General features: G+C 62.2%; 2 protein-coding genes across 3 annotated transcripts in view; one reads left to right on the plus strand and one right to left on the minus strand.

Annotated features, from left to right (window-relative positions):
- Positions 1-17,502, plus strand: part of TBCD (tubulin folding cofactor D) — a 130,618-nt gene that overhangs the window by 59,729 nt on the left and 53,387 nt on the right. Inside the window, exon 13 of the mRNA XM_036034290.1 lies at positions 677-771. Within this exon, the coding sequence (XP_035890183.1) occupies positions 677-771 (95 nt within the window). The remainder of the gene's footprint in view (positions 1-676; positions 772-17,502) is intronic.
- ZNF750 (zinc finger protein 750) lies at positions 3,082-10,893 on the minus strand. Of its 2 annotated transcripts, none has more exons than XM_036034291.1 (3): positions 10,506-10,893; positions 4,058-5,671; positions 3,082-3,916 (listed from the first exon to the last, which is right to left on the minus strand). In XM_036034291.1, exons 2-3 carry the CDS (start codon positions 5,497-5,499, stop codon positions 3,217-3,219), a joined length of 2,142 nt encoding a protein of 713 aa, XP_035890184.1. In that variant the 5' UTR covers positions 5,500-5,671; positions 10,506-10,893; the 3' UTR covers positions 3,082-3,216. The 2 variants fall into 2 exon arrangements, with proteins under 2 accessions (XP_035890184.1, XP_028375845.1); XM_028520044.2 differs by lacking the exon at positions 10,506-10,893 and adding an exon at positions 7,704-8,036.

Genomic DNA, 17,502 nt, shown 5'->3' on the forward strand with positions numbered 1-17,502 from the left:
GGAGTCAGCCACAGGCCGGGGCTTTCTGAGATGTGGAGGGGCAGGTGCTAGCGGCTCGGCAGGGGCTGGGCACAGCAGCCGTCCCATCCTCGTGTGTCTTCCTGGGCCATGGGAGCTGCCGGCCCTTTCTGAGGTGGGTCAGAAACAGGACGCCTGCTCTGCTGGCTGCAGCTGCGCCTGCTCCCAGGGCGGACTGCACGCCCTGCCGTCCCTGGGCCAGGCCGTGGGCTGCAGAGCCGCCTGCGTCCCTGAGGGGCTTCACCGGGGGCCTCCGCTGGCTGCAGCCCCGCCCTGCCCCGCCGCGCCTCCTGAGTGTAGTGCAGCCGTCCGTCAGCCCCACCAGTCCCCTCGCTGGCCCCGCAGTGTCAGCCTGGGGCAGGCCTACAGACCTGTGCTGCAGGCGCTGATGTCTCCTGGGGGGTTTGGGGAGTGGCTGGTGCACCGTCCCTGGAGCACCTGCTGTGGCGGGTTCCCCAGGACCTGACTCACCACCAGGCCTCTGCAGAGGAGGGGGAGCAGGGCAGTGCTCTCCACTTAAACTGGGTTTTGTGTGTCCTGGGCCTGCAGGTGTTTTAAAAGCTCACGGCCGGGTTTTGGTTAAGGTGCAGGGTTGGGACTTCAGCCAGCTGGGCCTCGGAGGAGCCGCTGGGGTCTCAGGCGGCCTCTGTGTTCTCAGTTTCCAGGAGACAGATGACGCCTGGCACGGCGGCTGCTTGGCGCTGGCAGAGCTGGGCAGGAGAGGCCTGCTGCTCCCCCCGAGACTCCCAGACGGTGAGTACCTGCAGCCTGCTGGCTTCGCCTGGTCAGGACTGCTGTGAGCTGGGTGCCTCCCTGCCCCCCACGTGGCCTGCGTGTGCCACACCCTGCCCATGCCCTCGCTGACCGACGTCGTGTTTGCGGGAGAGGATGTGCTGGATCCCGCTCAGCCTTCCTCCTCGTGTGGGGCTTTCTCAGCTCCTTGTGGCCGCGTCTCCCTGCTGTGCAGTTTCAGCGCCCAGCTGTGCTGCATGCCTGGATCTGGGGGACACAAGCCTCTGTGACACTGAGACGGTCTTGTCCCCAGGGCCAGTGTTCACTACTGTGGGGGTGCTCTGGGCCGTTGTGAGTGCGTGCGCTGCAGCCGTGTTTATCACCAGGAGGGACGCGTGGTCCAGTGGGGGCCAGGCGTGTGTGGAGCAGTGGGCGGGGGCTTGTCTGCAGGGCGAGGCTCTGGGCCCGAGTCTGGACCTCGGCCCGTGACGTGTGGCTCTGCTTCCTGCGGGTGCTGAGTCGCGAGAGGGCAGGGGGCCTCCCTCTGCTCTTCGCCACCCGGGTCGGTGTCAGAAACGGAAGAGCCCCGTGTGCCCTGGGGCTGGGCCTCGACGGCCACGTGTGCAGCCGGTGGCGTGTGGTTGTTCTCGACGCTTTAGGGCGCTTAGTGACAGCGGCCCCGTGGGTGCCCAAGAGCGCTTTGACCCGCTCTGCCTCCCTCTGAGCTGATGTCGGTGTCTCATACCGATCGAGCGTGCTGCGGAGCGTGTTACGTGCGGCCGAGTGCAGTCACTTTGAAGTGACGCCGTCCTGCACGCTTGCAGGCGGGCGGCGCGCAGCGGGTGGGCGTCGTGCTGCTCTCGCGCCCTGCCCGCTCCGCGCCGCCCTCGACTCCCACGGGCCGCGGCCCCGGGCGCCGGCGCTGCCCCTGCACGCACGCTGCTGAGGCTCCGGGCTGTTGTGTGTCCCGTGGCGCGAGGTGCCAAGTGTTTTCAGACTACGTTTTTAAGAATGTACGTTGTTACCACAAAGTTGATCAGAACAGCAGCGAACAACACTGGGCCGGCCTACAGCTCTGAGCGAGAGGGGTTTTAGGTCAGGCCACGCCTGGTGGGTGAGCGCCGCTCCTGTGCAGGGCCAGGCGAGATTCTGGTCGACACTTCATTGTGCTGCTATTTAAAGACTCGAGCACTGTGCCCACAAGCCTTGTTCCACGTGCAGGGGGCGGGGGCGGCTCTCCCGCGTCAGCCGCGTGTGTCCTCCGACACCCCTGGACCTGCGTTCTGCTGACAGCCGTCTGCCCGGCTGAGGCCCTTCTCCCAGACAGTGGGCTCATGCCCACCCTCGGCACCCCCGGCTTCTCCAGGGGCCCTGTGTTGACACCCCGGGCGGTCTGGGGGGCAAGTGGGAGAAGCGGCTGTTGTGCAGGGGTAGGCGAGGGGAGCCTGGGATTTGGACCGGAGTGGTTTCAGGCAGCTGAGGCTCTGGAACCCCCCTGGGGCCTGAGGGCCCTTCGGAGAGTTTCCAGGGGGCCCCAGGGTGGCGCCCATGCCCGAGCTCAAGGACCGCTGGTCTGCATGTGCACTCACATCCTCACACATGCACACACATGCACATACATGTACACACATGCACACATTCTTTTTCTCAGTTTTAATTGCTGCCTCAGCTCTTGTCTCTTTTTTCATTTTAAGTTTATTATGGCAAAATACACTAAAGTGTTACACAGTTCATCTTTGTCTTCATTTTGTGTACCCTTAAATTTCATCTATGACTTTATTGGAAAATTAGCAGTTCAGACGTCATTTTAGGGAGAGGGAAATGAGGCTGAGTGAGTCAGAAAACCCATTGTAACGTTGTACAGAACAGAACCTAGTGAAAATGGCTTCACCAGCAGTGCGTTTCCCCCGTCGGAATAAATTATTTGCATAAATAGCCTTTTGCTAGGTGTGTAATCTTCAGTCGTAACGGATCACAACGTTTTTACATGCAGCACTTGCATGATAGCACTGCAGATGTTTTTTCTGGAATTTTCAGTTACTTCAAAACACAGTCGGTTTAATAATACAGTTAAGACAGGGTGTTCTAGTGCTAAGATATTTACAAGGAAAGTATTTCGAAAAGGTTTTCCGTGAGGTGGCTTACATCTGAAAGTGACCTTTCAGCTTTACCTGCTTCGTTTGGTATCTCGCAGCAGTGAAAGCCAGCGTCTAACGTGTCGGCCTCGTGAGTCACTCAGGTGTTCTCACAGCCCCGAGTGGGAGCACCCTGGAACATTCTGTGTGGCATTTACAGAAAGTGAACTGAATTGCGGCTTGCTTTCTGCGTGTCTTTTTGAGAAGAAGAAACTGCCTTGCAAAAGCCGACCAGTAAAAGAATGAAGGTGCCCTTGAAGGCTTGCTGCTCTGTGACCCGCCTTTGGGGGCGCCGGGCCGAGCTCTCAGCGGGTGGGTGGGCGGGCTGGCGCTAAGACAGCCGGGTCCTCTTCCGGAGCGTGAACACTCTGGCCGTGTCGCTCGGCTTCGCCTTCTTGGCCCCCTGCTGGGCCCTCCCTGTGTCCCGTGGGCTCGTTCTCTTCTGCGCTTTGGGTCTGAGGCCGCTGGGAGGCTCTTGGCCTGCAGAGGCACCTGCTGTGGGTGCGTCGCATTGGCAGGTGGGCTCCTGGGCCACGGCTTCCCCGTCGCCCACCCGGACGGGGCCCGGGCTGTAGGCTGCCAGCTGGCAGAGGGCCACGGCCGCTGTCTGCTTCTGCTCGTCACTGTTGTCCGCCACCCGTGCGTCCTGGGCCTCCCCCGTGGGGCTGGCCACTGGACCCTCGTCAGAGCTGGGGCCGTTCTGGTTGGTCTCGGTGCGGTCCGGCCCATCTCCAGAACCTTCTGGCTCAGCCGTCTGAGAAGCAGGAGCCGGTTCCGGCTCCCGTGGCGGGCTGTGCGGGGAGGGCCTTGGCGTCAGGGCGTTGCAGGGGTCCTTCACCGAGAGGTTGAGAGGCATGTCCTGCAGCTCTGCAAAGTCTTTGTACGTGGGGGGGTGGGTGGCTGCTGGCTTGGTCTCCGGTTTCTTGGAGAGGTTCAGCGGGGCTGCCCCGGAACCACCCTCTGGGCTGGATGGGGCGCTGTCGCAGGTGCTCCCTGCCTGGGCTGGAGCGTCGGTGCTCACCGCTTCGGGGCTGGAAGAGGCAAAAGAAAGGCTTAGCAGGGACCTTGCTTAGGGAGGCTGCTGTGTGAAGCTCTTTGAGCGAGCAGCTTGCTAACTGAGCACAACCCAGAGGCATGACTTTGGGGGTTTTGAGAATAGGAAATGTTCTTACCTTTTTGGGGAGTTGTCTCTGTTTTCCAGAGCTTGGGAATGGGGGCGCTCTGTGCTCTTCATGATGGGCTTGAAGGCGGTGAGGCTCCGTTCGGGCTGCTGGAGCCTTCCCAGGGCACTGCAGGTGGGCTTGTCTGAGAGGCTGCCCAGTCCAGCACATGGCTGGCTGGTCTGTGTGAAGTTGGTGGGACTCGGCCTTCCTGGGGAGCCGGTGGCCGCGCTGCCCGCACGCGGGCTCATCTTGGTCGCTTCTGTGTCCCTCTGCCTGTCTTTGGGAGGGTCTTCAGCCTCGGGAGTCGGGCTCTCTTTGTCAAACTCTGCGTGTTTTTTGTGGGAGTCGGAAGGGTTTGACTTGGGCGGACTTGAGGCCCGGTAGGCCAGGCCAGCTTCTTCCAGCAGGTGAGAGCTTTGATCTTGTGAAACCCCGGTGACGAGTGGCAGTCTGAGACCGTAGGAGGAGAACGCAGACTCTGGCCTGTAGAATCCGTAAGGAATCGGCAGGTTGGGGTGGTACTGCTGGAAGAACCTGTAGTGCTCATATGTCGGGGGAGAGGGGTTCAGGTGCTTGGGCATGGGCCCTGGGTGGGGCAGGAAGTGCCTCTGGTCTTGGGCCCCGTAGACGGACAGCAGGGGGGCGCCACACTCCGGCGGGTCCCCGGCCAGTCGGAAGGGCGTGTAGATGGTGGCCAGTCCGTGCTCGGCGTAAAAGTGAGGGGGGTACTCAGGGATGGTAGGGTGCACGTAGGGGGAGAGGGCACCGAACCCCTTTGTGGGTGGGACTTTATGTGGAAACTCGGGTGGGAGGAAAGGCGAGCCTGCTTTCCATGGGTAGGCAGGGGCGTGGAAGGCCGACTTGGCATGGAAGGCGGCGGCCTTGGCGGTGGGGCCTGGCAGGGCCAGCGGCTCGAGAGCCTCAGCGTGCTCGGGCCCTTTGAGTCTGTGGTCTCCCACGGGGACAAAGGCCGACGGCCGCACGACGCCCTCCAGGGTGGGCTGGGTGCCCGGGGCGGCCTCTGGGGCTGGCCCCAGGTGTGCGGCTTCCTTGTGGGGCGAGGGCTTCTGCCCGGCGCCCTTGTGGGGCCCGTGGACCTGCAGTTCCACGTTTTCCTTGGCGTCGTCCTTGGCGAGGCTGAGCGGGAGCTTGGCGTCCAGGTGGGGGAGCCTGTGTGCGGCAGACTTGGAGGAGGTGGGCTTCACCGCAGGGTCCGGCGGGTGTGCGTGCTTAGGGTCCAGGGAGCTGGGTTTGGAGCCCTTGGGGACGCGGTCCTGCTCGGACACCAGCGTGATGGAGTTCTTGCAGAGACCGTACTTCATGTGGTTGAAGAGGTGGGACTTCTCGTTGCAGGTGAAGGGGCACTGGAAGCACTTGTACTTGAAGGGCTTCCCCGGAGGCCTCGGGATGTAGTGCGGCTTCTTGGGTTTCCGCTCTTTGAGGAGACTCATTTTCTTCTCTCGGCGGGGCTCCGGTCTTCCCTGGGGCCCGCTCGCGGTGGCTGCTGCTGAACCCACAGGTGGGGCGTCGCCGCTTCCCCGCTCCCCTCCTGCCGCCTCACCGGCAGCCAGCTCGCTGTGCTGCCAGCCCGACCGCGGGAGCGCCGCTCATCTGGGCCTGGAGCTGCAATGGAGGAGCAGACCTTAGTCAGGGGACCCTGGCTGAGGGGCCCGCAGGGGGAGCCTGTCCTCACCTTGACTGCTGGGGGCCAGAGCAGAGGCACCTGGAGAGACACCCGGGGGTGCGGCAGGCCAGCCGCCCCTCTCAGAGCCGACCTGCGCTGCCTGGGGGCGGAGAGGACTGGTGTGTGTGTGTTTGGGGGGAACTCCAAGAACGCCTATCATGATTTGAGTTTTGGGAACCTCCCTCTTGTGACCCGAGGCGTCAGATGCCGGGCGGCTGTGAACTGAGGAGGCTGAGGGACCGGGGGCCAGTCGCGCCCGCCTGCACAGTTTCTGGAGTCGTGCCGTGACGTGGTCCGACCGTGCTAAGGGGGCCGAGCCTGTACCCGTGTGTTCACTGGGAGCAGCAGGCTGTCACTGTGACGTGCAGGAAATGCTCCTTGACGCGGCCGCCCTGTGGAATCGAGTTGTGCTCTGTGTGCAGGTGTCACGAGTACATCTAGAAATGCAGCCCCACCCTGCGGCGCCTGTCCTCACGGCTGCCAGCCGGCCCGCGGTCTCAGCACGGGCGGAAGTGGGCTCCGCACACTGGCGGGGCGCTCGGCCGCGGTGCTGTCGGGGGGAGCCTGTGGGGGCCAAGCGTTTCCGTTTCCACTGCCTTCGTAGGGGTCTGTGCGTGAGTGTCGCCGGGCACCGGCCTTCTTTCCTGGGCTCACCTCCAAGTGGCAGGAGTGTCCTCACCCTCACACCCAAGGGAAAAGCAGCTGGGGGTGCCTGGTGGGAAGCCACCGAGCCTCTGCCCTTCAGCACGGAGGCCTTGGGCCACCTGGCCTTAGGCCACGCCCACTCAGGCCTCTGGCCTAAGCAGGCAGGGCCTCCTGGGCCTTTCCCTCCCCCAGGGCCCCTGGTCCCAGCAAGGGCTGCTGGTGTGGCTGACCTTCAGGTTCCTTTCCCTGCCCACCACTCCTAGGCGGGACAGCAGGTCTCAGCCCTGGCTTCCTTCTGAGGCTGCTGTGCACGCCCCGGGGCTCTGGGCCTCCAGGCCCAGCAGCAGCCCAGCCGGGAGGACCAGCCCCTGGAGTTGCTGATTCCAAGAGAAACGCGGGGGTGGGGAGGCTGCCCAGGGGTGGGGAGGCTGCCCCGGGGGTGTGAGGAGTCAAGGCCCAGCACTTTCATTTGCATAAAAATGTGGAAAGGAAAAGGTCTTTAGCTTTGACATATTTTCAAGGAGCTTAAAACGTAAAGGAAATGGCTTAACAAAACTTTTCAGCTGCATTTCTGCTTTAAGACTTTAGAAGGTGTGATGGGATTTTGCGTACAAAGCGTCACCTTCTCTACAGGGTGGGGAGACATTCCCCAGGAAAGCAGCCTTTGGGAAACAGGCTGCATGTGGGAAACCTGAGGGACCTTCTTTCGCAGCGCTGGGCGGTCACTGGTTACCAGGCCCTGCTGTCCTGGGTCGGGCCCGGGAGGGGTGAGGTAATGGGCCCTCTGCGGGGGGAGGGGTGGGAGTGGGAGGTGTGGAGCTCCAATCTCCACTTGGACACCTGGTAAGGAAGCTGTCGTCTGATTTTATTCTCAGAGGACTGGTTTCTCTGCTCGTTCATCCACATTTCTTAAAAATAGAAAGAACCAGTCCCCCCCCCCCCCCCCACTCGCTGCCTCTGTGGCGCTGTTTCGTCCCCCAGTTCTTTCAGAGCCCGTCTGCACGCTGAGCGGTCTGGGCGGGAGGAAGCCTTGCTGGTGCCTAAGTGCTCTGAGAGTTTCTGCAGAGCCGGGGGACCAGGCAGGCTCTGGCTGCTCCACCAGTGGGGAGAGGGGTCCCTGGGCCCTGCCCCTCGGGGCCGTCATCCGCGGGCTCTGCCTCTGCAGGCTGCCCCTCCTTCCCTCCCAGCGCGTGCGGCCGCAGGAGCTGCCAGGCCGGGTCCGAGCCAAGCAAATTACGCTTGTAATCACAGCTTTGTGTCTTTCTAATTTCCCTGCTTATTGTAGGAAAAAGGCGCAATGACTCTTCACGAGTGCTCAGTTCATACCTCGGGGGGCAGATAGGCTCTGGGTGATAAAAGCACAATTTCCGTGCGGCCCGCCGGGCCAGCCAGATCAGTCAGCGGGGCCTGTGCCGGCACGTCCGCCTGCACGCTGGTCCTGGAGGCGTGAGAACCTCTGCGAGGCAGCTTCCCAGGGCCGCGGAGGATGTGTCACGGCAGAGACCCGAGAATGGGTGATTTCATCACTTGCTGCGCGCAGCTCCTTCCCAAGTGACAGTTGCAAAACGGGTATCAGGTGTGAGCCCAGAGTCCCGGCGATACCGGGACTGTGCTCGCCCGGGTCCACCCTCCGGCACGGAAACGAGTGCTCAGCCGGGAAGACAGTCCCCTTGGGACTTAAGAGGAGCGCGTCAGGGTTAGCAGCAGTCTCGTTTAGCTTACACAGCTGGTGCTTTTAGGCAGAAACAGGAGTAAACCCACGCTGGGGAAGGTTTCTCTCAGGTTTACAGGAGGCAAGTTGCATGTAAGTTAATCAGAGCACTGCCCAAAAGGATACTTGAGAGGGAGGTGATTGCCTCTATCTTAACGTGCACTTTTTAATCGGGTGTGTCTGGAGTGTCTGTCGTCTGAGGTCGGCCCCCAGGACAGTAAACAGGCCTTGGGGCCCGCCCCGGGCCGGTGTGGTGGGAGTGGAGGGCCACCCCGAGCCACAGGCGCAGCCGTGGCACTGACTCAGGGAGCTGACCCCCCCGGGCCGCACGGTCGCTGGCTGTAGCAGGGAGCACGGCCGAGGCGGCCTGTGGAGCGCTGTGCGTCCGAGAGCCCCCCTGCCCAGCGAGGGCTCCAGGGTGACGGAACTGAAACTGCTGTCCCACCTTCCCCCAGAGGGCCCTGTTGCCAAAACAGTGCAGTGCGGAGCTTTAACTGTTTGTGGCGGGGGGATCTGCATTCCGGGGGAGTTCCTCCTGCGGGACTTCGGAGGGGCCCTGAGCCCTTTCTCTGGGGGTGCCCGTGACCAGGTCACAGGGTGCCGGAGAGCTGTGCAGGGAGAGGCGAGGCAAACGGGACCCTGGGGCCTGGCCTCGTGTCGGCACCTGTGGGCATTTGGGCGTTGGCCGTTCCCGAGGGGTTGACGCGACAGTGGTGTTGACCCTCCTGCTCTCCCGCGGGGCTGCCTGCCCTGCCTCCCTGCGTGCAGACGCACCGCCACGGGTCAGAAGAGCCCCACGCGCCACGCCGGCCACAGGGCCTTTCGGACAAAGCGGCTGGTGCCCCTGTCCACCACACTCAGGGCAGGGGATGTGGACCAGGAGCCCTCCCACAGGTCTTCCTACTTCACTTAAAACAGTGCTCTTCGTGGCTTTCCGAGCATTTTAAACATCTGCTCGAGCCACGTTCACTGGCTGTCTTGCCTGTGGGCAGAGCCAGGGGCAGGCTGTCTCAGGCTCCCCCTTTCCGTGGGGGCAAGGCTGGGTGCACCCAATCGCCCTGTCCTTCTGATGGCCCCTGAGTATGGACAGTTAGCTCGGCTGCTCATGGTTAGGATGGTAGCGAGCGGCTGGCAGATATAAAAAGTTTCTAAGGAGCTTGAACTCCGAGAAACAGACGACAGGAGGAGGTTGTTTTGGAGCTTTGGTAGGACACACCGGCGGTCACTGCCGCTGGCTCCAGGGCGAGGTGCTGCGCCTGTCCTGTGAGTGAGCCTGAGTGGGGGCTCGGGCTGCGGGACTCCTTTCGGCGAGTCCAGCTGTCTGGCCGAGGGCCTCATCAGGCGGGACGCTGTGAAGGGCATGCTATAATTACAATATTGTGAGGTGGCGTTGTTGCGTAACTCCAGGGACACGCCATTGTCGCCTACCCACTGGGGTGTCGCAAGAACAAGATTTGTGAGTTTTACTCCAATTGAGCTTTTCCAGTGATTAACCACCACTCCCTCCCAGACTCTTGGTTCTTTAAAATGCAGGGCAACCTTTGGGGCAGCCGTGACCTGGGGGGAGAGGCAGCTCCCTGAAGGGCCTGGGCGGGCCGGCCCGGGGAACAAGCAGGGCCCTTCCCGGTCTGGGCTGCGGCCCCACCGACCGCGCTCTGGACAGCGAGGGCCCGCCTCAGCGCTCCGGGGCTGTCACTGCAGCCCGCGAGCTCAGCGTGCCCCTCGTTTACCCCACAGAACCCAGCCAGACCCAGACCAGTCCAAAGCCCTGGAGGGACTTTGTTCGTGCAGAATAAAAATCAGGACAGCAAACGTGGACAGACTTTGCTTGAGTGAGGTCTGTCTCAGCTCAAACCTGGCCATCAGTTCAGTCAGTAGTTGTTCTTGTACAGATTTATGAAAAGCTTTATAAAGGGGAAAAAACCCTCCTTTTCTTTATATAGGGATTCTCTTTGGTTAAGCTTTTTTAAAAACTAATACTAAAACAGTACTTATTTTAAACTTTAAAACTTTAAAAAGCTCTAAAATTAAAGAAACTAAATTAAAACCAGCCACGGTGTAATCATATACATGTACATATATGACCTTTTATGTTGAAACTGATCATAGCTTATTTTTAAGGTGAGGAACAGAATAGCAATAATAAAAATTTGACTTTTGTTTTAAACTTTATGGGTTTTACAGTAGAAACGAGGACTTAATTTCTAGGCGAGCTTGTTCATGGGCTGAGAACAAAGTGGAGCCTCGTTAAGGGTTTTGTAACCGAGGTCTGCTCTCCAGCGATGCACCTGCTGGGTCCTGAGTAATCCTCAGACACGGCAGGGCAGCGGCCGAGTCACCGAGGCAGGTCCTCAGGACCCAGCCGAGAGGCGTTTTGAAAGAAAAGGTGAATTTGAGAAGAAACGGCAGGTACTCACCGGAGGCAGGCAGTGCAGTGCAGGAGCAGGAGGCGGCGGGCGGCGGGCAGTGCCCAGGAGCAGGACTGTCTCAGCCGGCTGCTCTGTGAAACTGAGCGGCCGCCCCGGTGGGAGGGGTTTAAGTGGAGGAGTTGAGCCCTCGGGGCCTAGAGATGCACCTGATATTCCTCCTGCCCGCAGCTACGATTCATGTGTTTGCTCCCACGTGTTTGCACCGCTGAGCTGCCTCAGAGCAGCGTCACCCATGGGCCAAGGCAAGCACCACGGTGCGCCTCCCGGAAGCTCCCTGCTTTGGCTCGCGGGTGCCATGTCAGTGCCGGCCCGGTGTTCAGGCCAGAGGGTTCCGGCGTGTCCAGGGCGAGCACAGAGGGGAACCCGGTGCGGGCCGGACTCCAGCGGGTCTGCGATGTTGCAACAGAGACAGTGTGGGAGACTCTGCGCCCGGCCCCGGCGCGTGCTGGCAGCTGGGAGCCGCCAGTCAGAGCCGCGGCTCCGCCCGCAGTGTGTCTCCCCACATGTCGTCCCGGAGCCGGAGGAGCCTTGAGCTGCTGCCCGTTGCCCTTTAGCCTGTGCCTGGCAGCCTTTGTCCTCCGTCCTCCTCGAGAGCCGGGAGCCGGGAGGGAGGGAGGCAGCCTCAGCCGGCCTCACCTCGCCTCAGGGACCTGCCAGCGCACGCCCGGGACCAGCGCTGCGCTCGAGCTCGCAGCCGGGCGGGACGGCGGCTGCCGTGGGAATCGGCTCCGCACCCCCCTCTGACCTTTTCTTTCCTTGAGAAGTAACCGAGACACTTCGATTCTGACCCCGTTTACCCCCCCCCACCCCCCAGACTGCTTGCTCTCCGGCCCGTGGCGGTGTCCTCGCTGCCCGTGGGGCTGGAACAGGGTCAAGCGTTCTCAGTCAGTTTTGTTCATGTTAGACATCATGTAATTCATGGAGTAAAAAGTGGTTCCTGAAGTCGTGTCACAAAAAGCAGCAGGTCCCGCTGTTCCCCTTGCCTCTGCCTGGCGAGGCCTGTGGCGCTGCAGGTGTGCTGGTCTGGGGGCCCAGGGCGACTCCACTCACCTGTCTCGTGTCCTGGGTGGCCAGCTGGCGACTGGCCCTCCCCGTCTAGTCTTAGTTCAGAGGCCTCCCCAGGAGGGTGGTCGTTCTCACTGGGCTGCGCACTCTGGGGGCCCAGCCCGAGCTTCTAGCCCTCAGGAAGGCTAGGCCACATTTAGTGTGGCCAAGTTCGAGGGGAGGGTGGCGGCCACCTCTCAACTGGAGGCCGTGCGGCTGTACTGAGCACCGTGCCGCCTCCGTCCGCCTGGCTGCAACAGCCCGAGGGACAGCGTGGTGTGGGCCGGGTGCGCACAGGCCGGCAGCACTGAGAGAGTGACCCGGGCGCAGGGGACAGGTGCAGGCAGCACTGGACTGCCCAGGGGCAGGGAAGGCCGCCCTGTGAGGTGGACCAGGGACGGTGTGCTGAGGAGGGCTCGGTGGAGCTCCTGCCCGTGGGGCCTTGACGGGTCTGGGTGTAAGGAGGATGGCGCTGTGGCAGCACTGCCTGTGGGGTCCCTGCCGCAGGGCCGGCTGCAGCACCAGATCTTTGCTGTGGCTCGGTACCTGCCGTGCTTGCCGTGTGTGTGCGCCTGCAAGCCCAGCCAGGGGCTCAGCTCTCCTGCCTCTAAGGTGAGGCTGCTCTGCTTGATCCTCTGCCTCATGACCTCCGGCAGCTTCTCTTCCTTCCGCCCCCTGCCCCTGCCCCCACCTCCTCTGTCCTGCCCTCGTGCCCGTGCTTGGCGGCCAGGCTGCCTGACTGAAGCCTGGGGTCTGCTGTTTGCCGCCCCGTGACTTGGGGCGGTGGGTGGCTCCTGGGTAGCCTCAGCCTTCCCGCCTGTGGGGAGACGGACAGGGGTGCCCGTGCATGGGTTTCCCTTGGGGGCCCCGTGCTGGTGTGGCCGGGGATGGGGTGGGAGTGGCGGGAGTGGCCTGGTCACAGCCGGACCCTTACAGGACACCGGTCACTTACATTCTGACCTCACAAGGAAACAAGACAGTTCTCATTGTGACTGTTCACCCTCCTTTCGGGGTACTACCTCCAGAGAGAAGGGGAAAATTCAGAGGCGGCATGTCCGTTTCTCTGACCTTGGTTGTTAGAGGGTGCGAGCCCCAACCAGCTGCTGGGACGACAGTTGAGGCCAGCACCCGCTCTGTGAGGTCCCATCCTGGTGGCCTAGCCCAGGGGTGGGTCCCGGGCCTAGGGGCACCTCACTGCACAGGCTTTATCTCAGGCCCCCCAGACATGATCTCTGCCCTTGGGGGTTGCGTGAGACTCGACGGGGCTCAGACTGCTGCGGCCAGATGCAGGCCGGACACTGCTCCCTGGGAGCACATGGTGGTGTGAGACAGTGGGGTCCCCTCTGCAGGCCCAGGCCCCTGGAGGGCAAGGGCAGCTCACCCGTGTGCACACGTGCGCCTGTACACACACTCTTGCACACTCAAACAGTGCTCTGCAAGCCCGCCTTTGCGGAGAGGGTGGAGAGTGAGTGGCCCTGCTCCCGTCGCTGGCCCCCCGCCCCCCCCGTTCTGAGCCCAGCCGGGCGCCCCTGCGCCAGCGTGCTGTGCCTCAGCAGCGTGCACCCTTCGCTGAGGACTGTGTCTCGGGGGTTTCTGACTGGCACGTGGGCCCAGGCTCCTGGAGATGTGGCTCTGAGAGGGCCCTGGGCCGTCCTTGTCTTCTGGGTCCTGCTGCTGACTGGCCCCTGTGGGGTGCTTGGTGGCACTTGGCCCCCCCAGCCAGTGTCCTGTCTGTGGGATTCCATCGTTTCCACGTTTCCTCCCTCTTGGCCTGGGTTTCGGAGGACTGGAGGGTCGTCCCTGCAGTACTGAGCTCCGCCGTGGCTTTTTAGGCATCGTCCTGTCCTCCAGGCTGAGGGCTGGGCTCTGTGCCAGAGCACCGGTGACGTTGGGGACCACCAGCCGGGCCGGGCGGGGGCCAGCAAGGGGGGAGCCGGGTGCTTTCCTGGGCCGTGGGTGTTGGGAGGCGGGGGAGCTTGTCTGTCCTGGGTGGCGCCCTCGGGCTTCTCACTGCAGCAGAGTCCTCAGGCTGCCGGCGGACTGCGGTGTCACCAAAGGGTCCAGCGGCTGGGCCGCAGGCGTGGGGAGGGCTTCCCCAGCTCGGCGTCCGAGCTGCGTCGGGCACGGCTGAGTTCTCGTGTGCCTGTTTTTCCAGGAATGCCCCAGTCCCAACCTCGTGGAAGTGGAGCTGCTTTATCTGGGGGTGGGTGGTGAGGGAGCTGCTGCCCTTCTCCCCCCAGGCCGTCTGGGGGGTTTGGGGGGGGGGCAGGTGCAGGCTGAGTGCCTGGCCCAGGGCCCAGTCCGTCCCTGGGACACCTGTCTCCGGGAGCCACGGAGAAGGAGCAGGGACAGTGGGTTCCTCGTGGTCTGGGGGACTCAGGGACTCGGTCTGGGGCAGCAGGGCAGCCAGGTCCTGACAGGGTCCCCCCCCCCCCCCCCCACTGTGTGGTCCCCTGCAGCTTTGAGTCTCCAGTGAAACCTGAGACTGTGCTTTGTCTGAGGTTGGGAAAGTGATTCAGGGCTGGAACGCGGGCCAAGTTTTCAGGGTTCCCAGCTTCCCTGCCCTCCCCTCCTGTCCCCACCCGCAGTGAGGCATCCCTGCTCAGCCCCGCCCCCCGGCTCCCAGCGTTTCCGGAGCCGGCCCGGGCTCTGTCCTCGCGTCACTGAACTTCCTCGCAGGCCGGGCGCTGGGTGCAGTCCCGGCCGGGCACGGGAGTCGGTTGGTTTAGTGGGACGAGGAAGTCTAAAACAACTGACTTCTCCTTTTCTCCCCTCCTGCCGCAGGCGCCACCGCCAGTGGAAGGCTCGCCGGCACGCGGTGGGCGTGAGCACACGGACAAGTGGGGGCGGGGTCTCACACGGCAGAAAGGCGCTTTCTCCGTCTGGAGGCTGCCGGTCCGAGATCAGGGTGCTGGTGGGGTCGCTGCGTGCGAAGTCCTGTCCCCTCGGCCGGCAGACGGCCACCTTCTCCCTGTGTCCTCCCGTGGTTGCCCCTTGGCCTGTGTGTCTGTCCCAACCCCCTCCTCTCGTAAGAACACCTGTCAGGTTGGAAAAGGGCCGCCCCTCATGACCTCATCTGACCCGAGTTCTCTTTCTGAAGGCTCCGCCTCTAAATGCAGGCCCATGTGAGGCCCTGGAGGGCGGGACCCCACTGTGGATTCGGGACGCCCTTCAGCCCACGGCCCGTGGGAAGACACGTGATGCACGTGTGTGTGGGGTTTCCGCCTTCCGGCCCCTGTGGGTGGTGCTGCCGTGAACAGCCGTGTGCAAGTCTCTGTGTGTTCTCTTCTCGTGGGCACGGACCTGGGAGGGGGACAGACACGAGTCCTGCGCTCAGAGCCGCAGGGAGCACGGGGTGAACGTGGCCGAGGCGCCGCCCGACCCCGGGTCTGCCCTGGCGGGAGCGTGGCTCCCCCGGTGTTCTCCTGCTGGCGTTCCCTCAGGGTTTCCTCGTCTCCCCCTGCCGTCTTCTCCACATTCCCACGCTCCGGGCGTGTGGTGCAGACCCGCCTGCGGGCTTCCGCCCCGTGGGGGCCAGTCTGTGGGCGGGGCCAGTCGGTGGGCAGGGTCAGTCGGTGGGCGGGGCCAGTCTGGGAGCGCTCACTCCGGGCATGGGCACTGGGTCCTGGTCTGCTCTCTCGGGTTGCTTTTCCCGCACCTAACAAAAATCAGTTTTTCTTGCTCTGTAAAAATTGTGGTTTCTCTTGCACCCTCTCTTCCCCATTCCATTCTGTATCTTCTCCTCCGCTGGCTTAGAAATGATACATTGTTTTTCTTCTTCAATGATAATCTTTAGACTTGTATCACAAATGTTTCATCTCTTAACCTGCATTCCCACAGCACGCTGCGTCCCGGACCCGACCCCTCCTCCCCTGAAGTGCTGGGAGTGTCCGGTGTCCGTCCGTCTTTGTCTTTGCGGCGAACCTGGATGCCGCCGCCGTCGTCGTGGAGACGCCGCTTGTGTGGCGGGCTCTGAGGGCACCTGGGGCTTCTCCTGGCGCTGCCGCGACCTTCGACCCTCGGGGTGACTTCGCTCTTGGTCCTGGGGACGTCCCTCCGGTGAAGGCGTGTTAGTGCCACCACCTCCGTCGCTGGTCCGGGGTGTCCTGGCGAGCCTGGCCCCTCCCCTCTGTGGTGCTTCGTGTGCCCTTGTCGCCGTGTCCGACGGCGTCTGCCCGCACGCACTCCTGCGGGGGGAGCAGTCGTCAGCTCTCGGGCGTGCTTTCCCTCCGTTCTCCGGCTGGGGGTCTGGCCAGACCTCCGTCAGCCTCGTCCTGCCCCCTCTCTCCCCGTGGGTCCTGCTCCGCCTCTCAGTCCCACGGCCGGTGGCTTTCTCAGCTCTCATTTCCCCAGGTTCTCTGACCTCCTGGGTCTCCTCTCTGTCGAAGCCGGACGTTGTGCCTGTGATCCCATTAACTGCATGCATGTCACGTGCATGAGATGCATGTCCACCGCGGGGTGTGTGCCGTGTGCATCTAAGCAGACCTCTAAAATTGCCGGTCATTTCTGTGGTCTTCCTTGTGGCCTGTGTTTCGTTTCATCTTTCATGGACATTTCCTGTTGAGTTTTATAAAACTATAAAAGGCCAGCTATCTCAGCTCCTTTTGGTTTGGGTCAGGTGATTTTTTCATTTTTCTTTTTCTGATGCTGCCCGCCAGGGCACACCCTGTGTGGACACCCTCTGCCATTCATGGCCCCGACGCCCCGCACACGGGCACTGGCGTTGGCCTGGGGGACCCCCGGGCTCTTGTCCTCGTCCTGCGGGGCTCCGGACCCGCACGCCGGTGCCCCTCCGACACTGTCGCCGCAGTGCGGGGAGGGCAGAGGTGTTTGCTCTCAGGAGTATTTCTGACGTCGTTTTAATCGAGGCAAAGCTCACCTCGCAAGATTAGCCGCCAACCGTTTCAGAGCGAACAGGTCAGCCGCGTTCGCTTCTGGGCTCCTCGTGGGAAGGAGGCCGCGCACCGTGGGGCCGGCCTGTGTCTGGTCCCGTCACGGAGCACGGCGTCAGCACCTCACGCCTGTGCAGGACCGTGCCGCCCTCCGCTGGGGGGGACCCTCTTCCCCCACTCGCTGGGTGCGGGCGGCCGAGTTGTGCCACGTTCCGGCCCCTGAACAGAGCTGCTGGGAGCGTTCCACGGCGTTTCGTTGGGACGTGTGTTTTCCCCCCTCTCGGGCCTGCCTCCTGGGGTGGGGCTGTGGGTCCCTGGGCCACCGCCCCGTCTCCGCAGGGGCCACCGCCGCGCGCTGGGGCGTGCCGCCCGGGGTCTGGTCCCCTCGTCTTCGGGCGCTGGTTGCTTCTCATTTTCTGCGCATGCTCTGCATTCTAGATCCTCATCAGATGCATGACTTAGAAGTATTTCCTCCCATTATGTGAGCTGACTTAATTCTCTTGGTGCTGTACCTCTGAATTGTCATTTCCAGTGAATCTTCCTCTTTAGTTCCTTTTTTATGTGTGTAACTTTGGGGGGTGGCAGTGTGTGTGTGTGTGTATGCACACATATGCATTAGGTGCGTTTTCAGAGGGTATCTAATTCTTTTACTTTTGAGTATTTGATACCTAATTCAAATTGAGATTTCTTTTTAAGGTTTTTCTTTTGTTTGTTTAATTTTAGAGAGGGGGGAAGGGAGAGAGAAAGACGGGGAGAGAAACATCAGTGTGTGGTTGCCTCCCACACGCCCACCACTGGGACCCAGCCCTGCAACCCAGGTGTGCGCCCTGACTGGGAATCGAACCGGTGACCAGGCTGGCGCTCAGTCCACTGAGCCACACCTGCTAGGGCTCATCTGCCTTATTGGTAAGAGGTGAATTCACAGTTCGGGTCAAAGCTAAGATTTTGAACATAGTGATGTGGTTGTGTTAATTACACACAGTGTGCTCAGAAAGTAACGTCTGTCCACCTGACTTAGTCTGTTATTTTAGGCACTTTGGTAATACTTA

The sequence above is a fragment of the Phyllostomus discolor genome, chromosome 8 (genome assembly GCF_004126475.2).
Source record: "Phyllostomus discolor isolate MPI-MPIP mPhyDis1 chromosome 8, mPhyDis1.pri.v3, whole genome shotgun sequence".
Lineage (NCBI taxonomy): Eukaryota > Metazoa > Chordata > Mammalia > Chiroptera > Phyllostomidae > Phyllostomus > Phyllostomus discolor.

Coding starts and splice junctions, on each gene's coding strand:
- ZNF750 (XM_036034291.1), bottom strand. CDS start 5,499: ATGAGTCTCCTCAAAGAGCGGAAACCCAAGAAGCCGCACTACATCCCG. Junction 3,917..4,057: donor AGAGACAACTCCCCAAAAAG/GTAAGAACATTT, acceptor TGCCTCTTCCAG/CCCCGAAGCGGTGAGCACCG.